Below are 17,241 nucleotides of genomic sequence, written 5' to 3' on the forward strand. Positions count from 1 at the left end.
CAGGGAAGGCCGCTCTCCGCCGGGAGGGTCTAGTTGGCAGTTGGCGCGCGGGCGCGCAGCGGTGACGGCCACGCCTCTTCCGTACGCACGCACCGTTTCCGGCGCCTGTTGTGAGCGTCGCTGGGGTGCGGCTGTACTCTAGTGGAGAAGCGTGCGTTTCTCGTCCGTGGTGCTGCAACCTGGGCAAAAGACTACTGACCTGTTGGTTTTTCAGTTCTAAGCAACACAGTCAGCAATTTTCTGGTCATTTTATTGATGTGCCCTAGATGAAGCGTGTATTGAGGAAGTATATATCAGGCACTAGAAAAAGGGTTGAAATGAAGCACTGTAGACTTAAAAGAAGATTCTATCAACTTCAGGTTTCACTTAAAAATGCGTGAAATGTATGTATGTACGTATGAAAAGTAAGACTTTGTAGTTGAAAGTATCCTGCAACCCAACTATTTCGTTTGCAGCACCGACTTGATGGACTTCTCTGCTCAGAAACCTAAGTAAATGGCAAGGTCTTTTTCCTAGAATTTGAAACATTACAGCTTTGTAGTTTCCGTTCTCACTGCCTCCCAAGTATGCTTCGTTCCCCCCAACACACAGAGAATTACTTCTCTTTATAAATATCTTCCACTTTCTTACTTCTGCGTGTTTACTCACTTCGACGCCTCTGCCAGCATGCCCATTTCATCTAAATACGGCCATCCTTACATGTTCAAGTGCTGGAAATAATTTCCTCAGTTGAGCCTTCATAGATTTAAACTGTACCTCTCTAGCAGCACTTTGTTAACTATACATGTCTATAAAATACAACTGTGTCTTTATTTCTCTGATTAGACCATAAATTTTTGAATTTATGGGTTATCCATGTTAATCTTTCATTTAATTACTGCATTATTTTTAAAACAGGGATGTACTGGGATCTACATTTCAGAGAATTTTTAATTTTGGTGCCCACGTTCATAATGAATGATTTTAAAGCGTGCAAGCATTGTTAGAATAACCAACTGAACCCTGGAACCTGCCAAGTGATTTCAGTGCCCACCTTTATTTGTATTTATGGTCCATTTTGGCCCCAAGATAGAAAACTGGCTAAAAACATAAATGATAGATGAGCCACAGGTGGAGATCAAATGACATGTATGAACAGAGGTTTCTCAGCAAATTAAAGTGATGAGAGAATTGATTCTTTTTACTGCGTGACATATTCAAAAGAACCTACATGGTTGTAAGCCAGAACCATGTGTATCTGACAAATGACTATTCAGTTCAGCAAATTTGAATTTCACGTTTTTTAGTTTTGTTTGTATGTAATTTGTATTCATTCTTTCATTAAATATTTATTCTTTGGCTTGTATGGTTATATAAGATTTAGGATAGAGTGCATGTATTTGAGAAGCAATACAATGATTTGAACTCATGGTTTTCTTTTTAAAAAAACACATTATATTACTCCATTTTTAGTAACACTGACTTAGATATTCATCATCCTCTGTTCCCTTACAGCTTAGACTTAGCAAATAAAGATGTATTATACAGCTGAAGGCATATCCGGTTGTGTAGACACAGATGGTGCCCCAGCTGTAAAGGCTTTATTGATCTTTGTTTGTTTTCTGCTTATGGGAACTCCACCTGGGTCCTTAAAATAAAACCTTTTGTCTCTTTGACCGCTTATTGCCAATTCCTAAAAGAACAATAATAATAATAAATAAGACAGACCCACAGAGAATATATTTAAAGGGTCAGGCAGCTTCTGAGCCTCCACACTTCTTTGTGCTCGTAGTTCACAGAGAAAATGTTCTTCAAAAGAAGAACCTGGCTTTGGTTATACATCAAAACAAGTATCATCCTAGGGAGTGAGTTAAATAGTCCAGAGCATCATGGTAAAAATAACTGTTATCAGCTTAATAGTTTTCACTGCAGCTTTGAGGAAGCAGAAAATTACTGTCATGCTCAGGGAGGACACCTTGCTTACACTTGGAACCAGGAGATTCAAAATCTCATCTGGGACTTTCTGGAAGAAGGGAAGAAGTGGTGGATTGGGCAAAATTTAATGCTGCTGGGAAAATATCAAGGAAAAAATCACCCAAGTAAGGCTGTGAGATTTGGTGTTTATGAAGGAAACTTACTTATATTCTGGAACAGCAGAAATTTAAATCTTTCTATCTTCCTATACAGAAAAACCAGTCACTTTACTTCATTACTATTATTCCTCTTAGATATTTCCACTTTTGTGCGGCAGCCTTTGATTTGTCTGTGTAGCAGAAATGGTGTGGTTTTCTCAGAGCCTATCAGAAGTTAACTAATATGTCACTGAAAGTATTGTGCAGGATTCTGAAATGGGAAACATTTTATGCTCACTTCTTTCCTTGTAAATATCTCTTCCTTATTCTTGGGTCTGAGTTTTCTAATGCAGAAACTAGAAGAGAAATTGTTTGCCTCTTGTCTTTCTTAGATATTTTGAAGATTATGCACCATAACCTTGTGATCTTAGAGAAACCTCCAAGGCATTTATGTTATAATTACCTTCACTGAAGTCTAAGTGAATTAATGCTAAGACTTGTGATAAAAAAAACACATAATATAAAAAAAATCTATAATATGGGGGGCCCTAAATTTTCATCTATTGAAAGCTAGCAGATTTGGTTTTCATATTTTTTTAATGTTTGATTTTTTATTAACCAATATCACCCCAATAAAGTCAATAAAAATTTTTTTAGATGTTCAACTTTTGATTATGAAGCTTATCTGGATTTGGTCTTTCTTCTGCAGATGTCACGGCTCACAGGACCACAAAGCACGCCAGATGCACTTACATATCCAGAAAGTCCAATGGGGTCTTATCAAAAGTAGACCTGTGCTCACTAAGACATTATTTCATTTGCCAGGCTGGTAAGTGATTAAGCCACATGCTACCAAAGACCTAACTTTAGGAACTGATTCTCAATAAGGAGAGTTTGTGAGAGCATTAGGTAGCAAGTCCATGAGTGAGAGACCATAGGAGGGATACAAGGATCTTGATTTTCATGATGCTGATTAGTGTCAGAAACTTCATTTGGGGTGACTTCCTTGTGCATCCCACTCTGGTAGTTGGGAAGAGCTGTGCCTTGATGTTCCCTTCATTGCTTGACGTGGGTGGAGCGTGGGAGAAAGTGTATTATTGGTAAGCCCAGTTTTCCACGTGCAAACCCCTAATCCATTCAGCGTGTGGGCTTTAGAGACATGACTAGGAAGTAAAGGAGGAAAAGAGAATATGGTGAAGAAAAACAAGAATATGAAGGGTGAGGAGATTTTCATCAGAGGTTTACGTGTTCAGAAGTAGATCAGAGTCAAGGTGTGTGGGAGGGGTTGGATGGTTTTTGTTTTTGTAATTAAGCAGTGTTTTTCATGGTGGTTATATAAAGCCTTTACCCCCTTGCTCAGTGAATTCTCGGAGACTTTGTGATGTCTCGGATTTTCTAGGTAAAAATTTTGTTTCACTTTTAAAGTCACAAATACATTCTTATGGAAATAGAAAGCATGTGTGAGTGCTTCTGAAACAGAATACATGGTGATAGTTATCACAAGAAATATTTCTCAATTACAGTATTCTTCAAATACTGGGAATTGGTTGAGAGGACCTGATATTTCAGTATAATTAACTTCTAGTTTCCAATTTCTCATTCTTACCCTTTTAAGCTCTTTGTGATATTTTTGTCCTATTTTGCCATTATAGCATGCTACTGATATTGAGGCCAAGGTTGTGAGCCTAATCTCTGCATGAGTCTAGTGGTCCTGTGTTTCATTCTCACAAATTGCATCCCTCGTATTGGCCATCTTACAGTTGTGAACTATTTTTCATCATCTCCAGGACTGGAAAAGCAACTCCTCAATAGCCTAAATGATGATGACTATTGTACCCATATTTCACTCTCCAAGAGTTGGGTTTTCAGACATTCTCAGCAACTCTTGATTTTGGAGTGAAATGTATTTTCTGATATCATCATTCTTGTACTTGCAAGAGATTACTGCTATGGAATATAGAGTGTTTGTGCAGAAGATAATCTCGGACAATAAAATAGCTCAATTTAATTAATCTAAGCCAATTCTGCAAATTCTGAACCTGCATTCCCATCATGAGAGGAAGTATGTTACTGCAGCTAAGAACTCAGTCTCACAAGTTCATGAGTCAGAGTCCTGAGCTCATGTCTGGTTTCTATGACTTTCCAGTTGTGACACCCTGGGTGAGCAGCTTAACTGGGATACTCTATGCAACCCAGTTTTCTTCAAAGGTTTGTTACCAGAATTAAGATAATACAGTGAAATATTAGAACAATGCCTGGCACAATTTTGTAATTACTGCTGTTAATATTATATTATTGTGCAGTTTCTATTTTTTATTCAGTTTATTTTCTGCTTCTAGAGAGCTTCACATTCATGTCAAAGGTGAAAACGCTTTTGGAGAGCCAACATTGCTAGTTACCTTTAAAACTAAAGTATCAGCACAATGTAATTGCTTAGAAGTATTTTCAAATAACTGTTGTTGTCACAGTGTTTATACATTTTTGAACTTAAGAAATGCCTCTTCCAAGATAACATGTTGGTGAGAGAAGTATTTTAAACTTGTTCCTTAAAACTCAAAAAAGAAGACTAATGCTTTGTATTATCATACAGTATTACCTGAGGTTACAGATTGACTTTTGCACACTCTAATCATTGAACTCAGGATTTTTCTTTATTTAAAAAAGGCACTTAAAGATTAAGCTCACATATAAAATTGTTCCTTCCTAAGAGATTTTTATTTTCAGAGTGTCAGAATAAGAAGTAATAGTTTCTGTTAAAGGTGGTATCATAGCCCTGGCCAAGTGGCTCAGTTGGGTGGAGCATCATCCCATACACCAAAAGGTTGTTGGTTTGATTCCCCGTCAGGGCACATACATAGGTTGTGGGTTCAATCCCCAGTTAGGGTGCTTATGGAAAGCAACTAATTGATGTTTCTCTTTCACATCTCTCTCTCTCTCTCTCTCTCTCCCTCTCTCTCTAATCAATTAATGTATCCTCAGGTGAAGTTTATTTTTGTTTTGTTTTTTTTAAAGTGGTGTTATAATAAAGTTGGTATTCAGCTGTATGTATCAAGGCAGTTGTACTGGTTGTGAAAACTGTAAAATACTTCCATGCATTGGTAAGGTAAAATAATAGTACAAGCTACTTCAAACTAATTATCACAGGGTGACCTGACAGCCGTTAATAAATGTAGTTCTGTCCTGTCAACATCTGAAAAATGTTTGTAGCACTGTCTGCCATTTTGGATAAAGCCACATTGTTGCACATCCTTTGAAACACTCTGTGCTTTAGGAGAGTCATCGTTTATCATTATCCTCCAGTTATACATGTATATTTGTGGCTACTTCCTAAATAATTTAGCTTTGTTCTTGTGTAAGTAGTAAATGTGTGATGTTTTGATATTTATAAATTCAGTAGTTGGTAATAAAATTTACATTAAATACAAGTTTCCACACCACTAGTGAAAAAAAATGGATCTAGGAAATAATAACGAATGACTGTTAACATCATAAAGGGACAGATATATGTGACTCCTGATGGAATATTTGACACCACCTACTAAGTATTTTTCCAAAAAAGTAGAACTTGAATCTGAGCAAGCCTCTAGCCAACCATGTACATGAATACTAATGACAGGTTTACGCGTAATAGCCCCAAACTGGAAACAGCCCACATGTCCTTCAACAGGTGCATGGGTGAACAGCTGTGGTACCATAAACAGGTATGTCCATGTTATGAAATACGAGTCAGCAATAAAGAGAAACAAACTGTTGATACATACAACAACTTGAATGAATCACCAGAGAATTATGCTGAAAAAAGCCAGTCCCAAAGTTACACACTGTGTGATTCCATTTATTTAATATTCTTGAAATGAAATGACCAATTATAGGAACAGAGAACAAATTAGTGGTCATCAGGGGCTAAGATGGGAGGCAGGGCAAGAGGGAAGTAGGTGTGGCTACTGAAGGGCCACATGAGGGATTCTTATGATGATGGAAAATTTTTATCTTGACAGTATCAGTGTCAATTTCCTGGTGATGCTGTAGTTTTGCAAGATGTTACCCTTGAGGGGAGTGGAATAAAGGGAAAATAGCATCTCTCCATTATTTTTTACAATTATCTACAATTATCTCAAAATAATAAGTTTAATTTTTAAAAAAGAAAGAAAAAAATGTACCAATGTAAGTATGCACATCACTTATGAAGTACCAAAAAATATTCTTGCCAAAAAATAGAGAAATGCAAATTAAATATAAACTAAAGACCACTTCCCACTTATGAGACTGGCATACATTTACAAACTTAACATATTCTGTTGGTAAGATTATAGGGAAGTAGGCACGCTCATAAATTGTTAGTGGGAGTATAATAAGATGCAACCTATATGGAGGAGAATTTGGCAATTTCTAGCAAAATTACGTACATATTTAGTCTTTGACCCAGCAATCCTGCTGCTAGAAATCTACCCCAAAATTACATGGGCAAAAATACAAAAAGACACAGGTGTAGGCTATTTACTGTAGCTCTGTTTGTAATAGCAAAGAGAAGAACAATCCACCTACCCTTCAAGAGGGGAATGGTTGTAAAAAGAAATAAGAAAGATCTCTGTGTACTGCAATGGGGTTTTTTCTTTTTAGTGGAGAAAAGCAGACTGCAGAACAGTCATATACAGTGTGCTACTTTAAGAAAAGGGGCCTAGCTGGCGTAGCTCAGTGGATTGAGCGCGGGCTGCGAACCAAAGCATCACAGGTTCAATTCCCAGTCAGGGCACATGCCTAGGTTGCAGGCCACAGCCCTCAGCAACCGCACATTGATGTCTCTCTCTCTCTCTCTTTCTCCCTCCCTTCCCTCTCTAAAAATAATAAATAAAATCTTTAAAAAAAAAGAAAAGGGGTAATAGGACTAGATATGAATATACATACACCCACATATGTAAACATAACAGAAGAAAACACAAGCTAGTGGGCGTGATCACCTACGGAGGAGGGAGGGAGTAGGGCAGCAAAGACAAAAATGGAAGTCAGACCTTTCTGAATGTACATTTCATAATTTTGCCATTGGAACTCTATACATGTTTTATGTAATTAGAAAACAAATTTAAAAGGAATAAAAGCAATCCCTAAAAATAAAAAGAGAGCAGGAGAGGAATTAGGTGTACAGTTTAGATACTTTTAAGGGAATTTTGCTCAAGAGCAGGAATGAAGCTGTATGTACATAATTCCTGAGGCAGTGTAAATTGGTGGGGTTTTTAAGACAAGAAAAATAGTGTACTAGGACAGTGTCCCTGATCCAAACTAGTGTGTAACCACAGGGGTGCACTTTGTGTAGGACCCCGACAGTGTGTCGTAATGGGAGAGAGGACAGTGTCTGTGGGTCCAGATGCTGGTAGGTGGATAATTGGGTGGTAGGGGTCTGTGAAAGGGACTCTTAATTGCTTCCATTTTCTCCTTGAGACAGAAAGTAAAGTTATCACTTGACCTGAGAATGAGAATCAGGGAAATGCCTAGATGTTGGAGATTCAAGTAGAAGATGAAGTGGGAGAGGGTTATCCAGGAGAGTGGAAGCAGGAATAGACTAGGGGAATGTAGTATGGTTGCCAGGCAGTGCAGAGGCAGGCCCCTGGGGTTCCTGATCGGAGTTTAAGCAGAGACAGAGTCAATGGGGTTGTATGGTTTTCTCTGGCCACTTTCAGGAGCATGAGGAGAAGCAGCAGATGCACACAAGGCACATTCAAGAATGTCATCACCGAGCTTCTGGACTCTTTCATCTCTACCAATATGAAGTATAGACTACAAAGGAGAATATTATGCTTAGAATGTAACTTCTTTAAGTGGCCTTAATTCTGTCTTATCACTGTTGACCCAATCAGTGGACCTAATTTTGAGATGCTGGGTCATATAAGGTGGTGACGGTGCTCCAGAGCAAAAGAGCTACTTCAGAATTCTTACATTATTGTTCTTTTTATTTTATTTTTATTTTTTAAAGATTTTATTTATTTATTTTTAGAGAGGGAAGGGAGGGAGATAGAGAGAGAGAGAAACATCAATGTGTGGTTGCTGGGGGTTATTTCCTGCAACCCAGGCATGTACCCTGGCTGGGAATTGAACCTGCGACACTTTGGTTCGCAGCCCGTGCTCAATCCACTGAGCTACGCCAGCCAGGGCACATTATTGTTGTTTTTAAAAAACAGATGTTAATCTTTAATCTGTGTTTTCTCGATTATCACATATGTGCTTGAAATCCTTATTTTATAGACTTACACTTAACTGTATCCTATAAATTAACTCCAAGTAGATGCCTTTTTAGATCAAGATGCAAGTTATGAAAGAAATGGAAATAATTCTCATTGGCATCCCATGAAGACAGAAAGAGAAGTCACAACATCAAGAAACAAAACAACCTCAGGTAATGTGTAGGGAAATCAATTCCTGTCTTAAAGGGTGCACAGACAGTTAATGCTGAAATGTATCATCATAACAGGTACCAAATAAATATTTATTGTGTTCTATTTTGTCTGATCTTAATATTACAGTCTTTGCTTTCATTTTATAAATTCTTATTCTCATGATATTCCTTTGGCCATCCTCTTTTCACACATGCCTAAATAAAAGACAAAGGATTCCCCACAAAATATTCTATCAAAAAATAGAGGCTTCTTTTTTTCCATTTTTTTTATTTTATTGTTGTTCAAGTATAGTTATCTGTCTTTTAAAAAAAATAGAGGCTTCTTGAAGTCCTTGAAATGTCTGTCAAGTTGTGGTGTTCTCTCTCAACTTTTTTTTAATTTGAAAAACAAAATCTATTTGGGGAAGATGCATTAGCCTGAAATGACCTCAATCAATATCAGTGTTGGATGGTTATAGAAATCACCTGACAGAATGGGTAAAAAAAGACAAATTTAAAGTGGATCTAGTGATTATTCTTATGACCTCATAACATCAGTGTTAGATGTCCTTGTCAACAAGCCCTTTAAGTATCCCTTAAGAGAGCAATTTAGAAAGTGCCATTTGTATATAAGTCTAAGGAACAAATTAAGAAGTACAAATTGGTTGCTACAGAATAGTCATGGGCATGCACAGCATGGAAATATAGTCAGCAGTAGCCTGGTAACTGTGTGGTGTCAGATGGGTGTGAGCTTCATCAGGACAACCACTTGGGAAGTTAGGTAATGTCTGATTACGGGGTGTGCACCTGAAACTAATAGAATAATGTATGTCAACTGTACTTGAAAATACAACATGATTTTTTTAAAAAAGAACAGGTGTAAAGGTCAACTTTTCTGAATTCTTTGGAAACAGGTATTTGTGAGTTAGGGTAAGTGTTTAGTCATACAGCCTTAGATGGAATTGAAGATGATATTTTTGGAAAATTGTTAAATAACTCCAAAAGTTCTTCCGATTATAATTAAAGCAATGATGATGAAGATGCATTTGAAAAGTCTGAATACATCTTATGTCATGAAATGTGAGTTTCATGAGAGCAATTTTTGTAAATTACTATACATACATCTATATAACATGTGATTTTAAATATGCCTTTATAAAACAAAATAAGTAGACATATGATGTTCCACTTACATCCTTTAAGTTTATGTAGTCAAGTTTGCCCAAAAATAACTTAAAAAGCCTTCTCATTGAGAAAAGAGGAGATTGCCCTATTTGGGGGGTTGCCTTACATTTATTCAAATACATGTACGGTCCTTTAACAATTTTTGTGTCTCTTTGCTTTAAGTGTGTCCCTATTAAATTTTACACAAATGCACCTAATTATTTTACTCATCCTGAGAATATTTTTATAGTAGTTATCACATTTAAATTTGTCTTAACAGATATCCTTTCTTGCCATGTTCTATGCCTTCTTGTTCTAGTACTTCCTTGCTACTTTCTTTTGTCTTTTGTTGAAATTTTGCTCTTCAGTATTTTTGTTTTAATTGTTTATCTTTAAAAAGTTGTTCTTTTTAAAAACACATTCTCATACCTATGTTTTTCTAATTGTCAAGCTCAGGAATGAAAGTCTCTTTTGAAACCACATCATCTTGTTAAAGGAATATAGTTTATACTAGTTTTTGTCCTCTGTACCCTCACTTTCTAGATCTTGTTAGTATATTCTGTGGGTTTTATTCAGGTTATTGTTACATCAAATTACTATTTTTATATTATACAACTTTTCTTAAGAATATATTTTTCAGACTTTTGTCAAAGACAGATTTCCAACAATAATTTAGAACTTATTTCTATGTAACTGTTTTTATATTTATCATCAATCATCTTATATCATAACTTTACTTTTCTCTTGAGTTCTTAATTTTGCCTCATTTCTACAATTGTTTTTCCAAGAAAGATTGACTGGTGGAAATATTTTCAGAACTTGTGAATAGTCAAAAGGGGTCTTTCTTGTCCCATCCCAATGTTAAAAGAAAACTCTCCTCAGGTTACCGATTTAGTAGGCTTTTATATTCAGTGGTTTATGAATTGGGCATCATTCAATCTAGCAAATAGAAAGGAGCTATGAAGAGCTGGGCAAGGGGAGAGATTTTTATAGGCCTAAGTGAGCAGGGTTACTTTCCTTATTTGGAACAAAGGGAAGTCTTGGGGCCAGGTTACATAATAGGTGCTAAGCAGGCAGGTACTGACTGGTTGACCTACGCCTGCCTTTTCTGGGAGAGCCAAGCATGGACACTTCGCTAAGTTTTGGTTTGCTGACAAGAGGCTTAGCATGAGTAACTCCATCTTGGGCCTAACCTGGTTACTTTAACACCAATGAGCCATAGGTTAACAGATGTACAAGTTAAAACATAGGGTCAATGGCTGAATATTCTCCATATCTTTCCTGCTATTCTTTCAAATGAAAATATTCATTTCCTACTTGTCACCTTTTCTGTTGCATTCTGGAGAAATGCCTTGCATTTATCCTCCAGATGATTGATTTGATTTTTCCACATAGGTTCTGTGGACCTTCAATGTAGATTTTGAATTTCTACAGCAATTGTAGTTTTCTTGAAATCCTCTAATATCATTTATTTCACTCTTAATATATTTCATTCTCGTGTATTTTAACTTTAGTTGATTTGCCTTTAAGACTTTCTGTTTCTATTAAGGATATTAATTAGCTTTCTGAAATTTTTTTTTTATTTTGCTGTTGATAATTTTCATAGGTATACTTTCCTTTGAGCCCTCTGGATTCAATTTCCAGATTCTATGATATTCACTGGCTCTCTTTTGGTTTTGATATTTTTCCTTATCTTTGAGGGCAAGCTCTGTTCAAATTCCATTGTTGTCAGGAGACCAAGAAATCGGGTCACCCTTAGTTCAGCAACCTGTTGGCTTATCTAGTGACCATGACCCCCTTTCAGATCTGCAGCTGAAGTGCAAGGTCAGCTCCCTGTTCCCAGGGTTATCCCAGCAAGCTGATAACCCTGATCTGAGGGGACATTTCACTCAACTTTACCTCCATTGCTTTAATTTTCACACTGTTAGAAAGTATTACTTTACACCCTTTCTCCTGATGAAAAAATGAAGAGGTTAAATCATTTGCTCAAGGCTTTATAGTTACAGTAAAAGGCAAATCAGGTCTGGACCCCATGTCGTTTGAATCCAGTTTCTTTGTTCTGTCCTCCATCTGTTTGCCTTGATAGAGAGACATGGCATCTGATCAGAAGAACATCTCAGAACTGTCCTTGCCTAGCAGGAGTAGCTGCAATGATTCTGCTACTGAATATACATGTCAGTCCTGTGAACAACTGAAGGAATGTTACAAGAAAAGATAGAGGGCACAGTAGACTTGCGACAGCCAGATATATTAAATGGTCTTTCTAGACACTCCTGCTTTGGAAGCTATCACCCTAAGTTAATAGCAAATGGGCATATGAACACCCTGATATTACCTTCAGAGCACAGTTTTCTACTGGAAAATGTGGAAAGAGAATCAAAGCAATAATGGAAATCTGAATTCAGAATTCTATCTTGTCCTACGGATTATCAACAGTGGGAAACAATCACTCTGGTTTTCTATATGGTTTGTATTTGTAGCCAAGAATAACAAATGAAATAGGAAGAACTGTCTCTATCCTAGGCTTTTACTTGAACTTAATCTACTTTCTTTTTTCTACAGAAGCCACTCGTCTTTCAGCCACATGTCACCAACCTGCTCATGCTAACCCTGTAAGTACTTGCCTTCACAGTGCATATCCGGGAATATTATTATCTTTTCCTTTCCTGGTGGGTCCTGCTAGAACTCTGTACTCTGTGTCATAAGCTGCTCTGAAATAATTTTCTAATAAGGAAAGGAAGTACTTAAGTGCAGGAAAGAATCATGTTTAATGGATTATTTATTAAAGAAGATTTTAAAGCCTATCTTTGGCTTTCGTGTTGGTATTTTTATCTTTTCTTGGTTGTTTGTTTAATTCCCTGCTTCATTCCAAAAAGGATTATGGCATTTTACACAAATATACAATTCAATAAAATTATTAAATTTTTTAAAAAAGAAAACTGTGAGAGGAAAATAAACATGGAAAACCTGCATAATCCATAAAATTTCACCTTTAAGAAATTTCTTAGCTTTCATGCCTTGAGACCTCCATAGAAACCTTTTAGTAGGTGTCTGCATATAGATTTGCATTTATTTGGTCCCCTGCAAAAAAAAAAAGTGTTTTTAGCAGCATAAAAGGAGGATAAAATTAAAATCCCTTAAATCAGTATTTCTCAAGCAGTGTTCTGCAGAATAACAACCAACATTGCTTAAAGCATTGCCAGAAGGAAAGAAAACAAAGGTTTTTGACTGTGGGACTTCTCGGAGCCTTTTATATCCCCAAACCTAACCACTGCCCACCATCTCACCCCAGTCACCCCAATCCAAGCACCTTCACTTCCCTCTGAACTTTGCATCTTTTTCCACCTGAACTCCCTGCTTCTGCCCTTGGCCGCTTTCTGCCAGCTCCCAGCAGGGCAGTCAGGGGAGCCTTCACAACCCAAGTCAGATCAGGCTGCTGCTGCCCCAAGCCCTCCCCCGCCACCCCCACCCTCCCACCCCCCGCCCCGCACCCCCCCCCCCCCCCGCCCCCACATCTTCCCATCTCATTCAAAGTAAAACCGCACTCTTCCCAAGTTGGAGCTTGCTCTCCAACACCCTTCCCTCACCCCCCACCCCCACCCCCGGATCTTTTTTATCTCTCATCCTCTCACTTTCGCTCATCTAGCTTTTTTGTTCTTCCTCAAACAAAACCAGCAGTCTGTAGACTCAGGGCTTTTGCCGTTCTCCACTACCCTTCTCCAGTATATGACGGAGCTTTCCTTTTTGCTTAATTTAGTGCTCAGCAAAAATGCCCTTCCCTGACATCCAAGTACCCTCTCTGAAATGTACCCTTTCTCTTCATCTTCATCTGCTTACTCTTATTTTTTTTCTTCATGGCACTAATGGAGTACGTGATGTAATTTGTCTCTCTGTCTCCACCCCTAAGCTGGATGCTCAGTGAGGGCAAGAACTTGGCTCTTTGCTATGTGTTCACTTCCCCAGATCACTGCTTAGCTCATGGTAGATGTTTAAATATAGTTGCTGAATGGTTGACAATAAGTAAACTAAGGGACATTGTGAATCTTAAAGAGGGTAATATTATATGCCACTTTCTTCAAACTGTTTGGACATTCTTCAAACTGTTTGAACACAAGGTCTTTTTGAGAAAAATGCTTATTAATCTCTCACAGGGCCTGGGAGTTCCAGAGCAGTTTTGGAAACACTGCCTACTTTTCATTATTTGGCTAAAATCCGATTTAGCCTTTTCCTTTACATATTTTTGTCTTTTAGTCCAAGACCCTGTGCCATTCTATCAGCCCATTTCCTTCAGTTGTACCCAGAGTCACACAGCAGGGAATGCCGGTCACGGTCACGTCTGTGCCCGCCAGCCAGCCTCTCCCTGCGGTGGCAGAGCACACCAGGCCTGCACCTGCAGCTCACGCGGCAAAAGCTCGGGTAGAAATCACTTCAGGCCCCAACGAGGACTCGCGTGCAGATGTCTCCACCACTCATCTACAGGCCTCAAGTCAGAGTGCATCTGATCAGGTAAATGTGGAGCCTGGCAGCCCACAAGACTGGGTGCATCTGAAAAGGTACACTGAAAAGGCACTTCTATCCTCTCCTTCTGTTGTGCTGATGTTTCAGGAGCAGCACTGAACCTGAGAGTGCCTGACAGACACGTGTATCCCTCTGAAAAGCCAAACCCAGACAAGGCCATGAAAATATTCCACAGTGGGTTTTATACCCATTTAGGTATTTAGTGTCTCCTTAGTAGTTAATGCTATTACATGTAGTGCTTCAGGTGGGGAGGGACCTTCGTTCACCCGCCCCACGTTTTTAGCAGCTGCAACCCCCTTAAACACCCCCTCCCCACTCACTATCCCAAATCTGCTTTCACTTCAGTTCCCCTTTTCACACAAACTGGGAAAAAAGGGGAAAGCTACTTTAACAGTGTTGATTAAGAAAATCATCCTGCTTCTCTCTCTGTTTTTTTTTTTTTACACAAGCCCTACTTATATGCACCGTAACATTTCCCTGTTAGAAAAGAATCATGTTTACTCTGGATCTGCTTTCAGTGTTAATGGGAGCTAGATGTTCACTGTTACTGTCCTGGTGAGCATTGTGTTCTACTGGGAAAAAAACTGATCTACAGTAGCCTAAACAAGAGTGTTGGTTTGCCTTAAATAGAAACCTGAAGTATAGAATACCTAGAAAGTCTACAGATAAACTATTAGAAATATTAAGAGAATTTAGAGATGCTACTGAATGCCAGATCAGTATACTTAAGTTAATTGTGTCATTACATATCAGTAACAACTGGTGAGAAAAATCAGGTTTCTTTTTAAAAAGGTATAATAGCAAGCACTTAGGAATAAATCTAACTAAAGATGCACAAAACTTCTATGGAAACAACCAAAAGGCTTGATTAGAAGATATTCAAGAAACGCTAAGTAAATGGTGAGATCTACAGTGACTCAGCCCATGCTGTACGTTCTGCTCTGAAACACCAAATGCAGCATCCTCAGCGACCTGCCTGGCTAGAGCTAGAATGGCATTAAATAAGGTCTGACCTGCACTGGCAAACGGGCAGTCAGGGAGTAACTGTGTCTCACTTACATCATCATTCCTTCTTGTTTACATCTGGGTCCCAAAGTTTAAAACCAAAATTGGGTGGTCCTCAGCTCTGAGATCTCTCTCTAACTGATCCAACCTCCTACGCACCCTATGCACCAGGCATGACCCTATTCAATTGCATGGTCCAGAAGGGCAGGATCCTAACTGACCTTCGCTGCTGTAACTCCTGAGCCTGGCAGTAGGCAGTAGGCATTTAATAAGGACTTACTAAATACACAATTGAATTAAGCTATAAGTGGATTGTTCTCTAGAAATCAGACCAAGTAGTTGGTATAACAGATTGTCTCAGGATTGTCTTGGATTTCCAGTTCAAAAGAAGTAGCCTATTAAGCTTTGGGAGTGTGTCCAGTGTTCTGAGTTGGTTTGTTTTCTCAGGGAGGTGCTCTGTCTCCTATCTCCTGCTACGTGGTATTTCAAGGACTTCCTTCTTGAACATGAACTCATGAATTGAGAGAAATACAGTGGGAAACCTGAGGGGATAGACATACTTCTGAATAGAACAGTTTTTGTTGTTTTAAATTCTAGGTTTCCCACACTTTTGATCATGGCCATAGACTTAAACTTACTCCTATAAATCTTATTTCCAGACTCATTTGTCCTTGGATCAATCCTTGTATAACCTTATTATCCATTTTCTCTACTGTGTGGGAGAAGTGAAAGTTAAATTCTATCTATTTGCAGAAAAGCTTCTGAAAGTAATAAATGTTACAGACAGCCTGTGATTCATTGAACTTATAATGTCATCAAAGGTCAACTTTCATCAAAACATCCCAAACCACTAAAGTACAATAATTATATATAAATAATTTTGACAAAATCCTTTGTTCCCAATAGGTCATAAATGAGATAGCATGGAACTTCAGCACAGCAATTCATGGTTTACAAGCTCACAACAAACTACAGAAAGCTTGTGAGGTGCTGCAGAAACTGACAGCCTTTATCCCGGGATTTTCTCAGCCAGTTCAGGTAAGCAAAGGCTGATTTGGAAGGAACAGGATGTGAGAAAGGGGAAAGTGAAAAACAGAAAGAAAAAAGTGCAATAAAATAGGAAACACAGAATCTGGATATTGTGCTCTGTACAGAATTCAACATTATAAAACTTTTGCGGAGACTCAATTGAAATAGTAGCAAGTATATTTGTACCTTTGAATCTGAAGAGCGTGAAAAAATGTGATCAGTAATGACCTTCTCATTTATCACCTTACTGCCTTTCTGAAACATGTGTTAGGAGAAATCATGGGAGACAAAAACAGGTCCACGCCTTGCCATAGAATAGTGCAGCCTGGAAACAGGCATCCGGAATCAGTACCCCGTGATGTTTGCATTTGTGGTGACCATGTTTGCCAGTGTTACTTCCTCATAATTATTCATGCCTCCTTCTACTCCCTACACATAGTAAAACTAAGGTGGTAGGATTAGTGAGCACTTTAATTTTCTGCTTTCCATTTCCTGTATTTTTAAATATTCTGCAATAAGTATATAAATGCAATCTGTATTGGTTTATTTGGACTTTTTAATTACAGAAATAATATGTGCCTGTTATTTAAAAAACTAGAACAGAAGCACATAAAGGTATTTTCTAGATGTAATCACTGTTGCTAGTTTAGTCTTGATTTGCTGTGCATAACCTTCCAAACATTTTGATGCATACACAAGTTTGTTGGTTTATTTTTATTTTAATAAAAATGGGATTAAAGTTTACAAGTATTTCTGCCCCTTGATGTTTTTACTTAATACTGTGTCATGGATGTCTTTTCATGTCAATACACATAAAATGAACTCCTTATTCTTAATGTTTGCTTGGATAGTTTCCATTTGTTTACCCTTGCAAATAGTATATCCATGGACATCCCTGTACCTACCACCTTTGAGTACTTCTGCGACATTTCTGTGGGATAGACACTAGACATAGAATTGATGGACTTCTAAATTTTCAATAGATGACTAAATGGCCCTTCCCTCCTACAGGGAACTATTTTACAATCTGACCTACCTTTTCCCCACACTTTCATTTTTTCCAATTTTAAAGGCAAGGAAAGAAAAAAAGGAAAAGCATTTTATTGA

General features: G+C 38.0%; 1 protein-coding gene across 1 annotated transcript in view; it reads left to right on the forward strand.

Annotated features, from left to right (window-relative positions):
- Positions 1-154: 154 nt before the first annotated feature.
- Positions 155-17,241, forward strand: part of PKD1L3 (polycystin 1 like 3, transient receptor potential channel interacting) — a 57,609-nt gene continuing 40,522 nt past the window's right edge. Inside the window, exons 1-6 of the mRNA XM_028502096.2 lie at positions 155-2,078; positions 2,761-2,880; positions 8,341-8,439; positions 12,145-12,194; positions 13,834-14,088; positions 16,012-16,143. Of these exons, the coding sequence (XP_028357897.1) occupies positions 1,784-2,078; positions 2,761-2,880; positions 8,341-8,439; positions 12,145-12,194; positions 13,834-14,088; positions 16,012-16,143 (951 nt within the window). The 5' untranslated portion in view covers positions 155-1,783. The remainder of the gene's footprint in view (positions 2,079-2,760; positions 2,881-8,340; positions 8,440-12,144; positions 12,195-13,833; positions 14,089-16,011; positions 16,144-17,241) is intronic.

The sequence above is a fragment of the Phyllostomus discolor genome, chromosome 12, assembly GCF_004126475.2.
Source record: "Phyllostomus discolor isolate MPI-MPIP mPhyDis1 chromosome 12, mPhyDis1.pri.v3, whole genome shotgun sequence".
Taxonomy (NCBI): Eukaryota; Metazoa; Chordata; class Mammalia; order Chiroptera; family Phyllostomidae; genus Phyllostomus; species Phyllostomus discolor.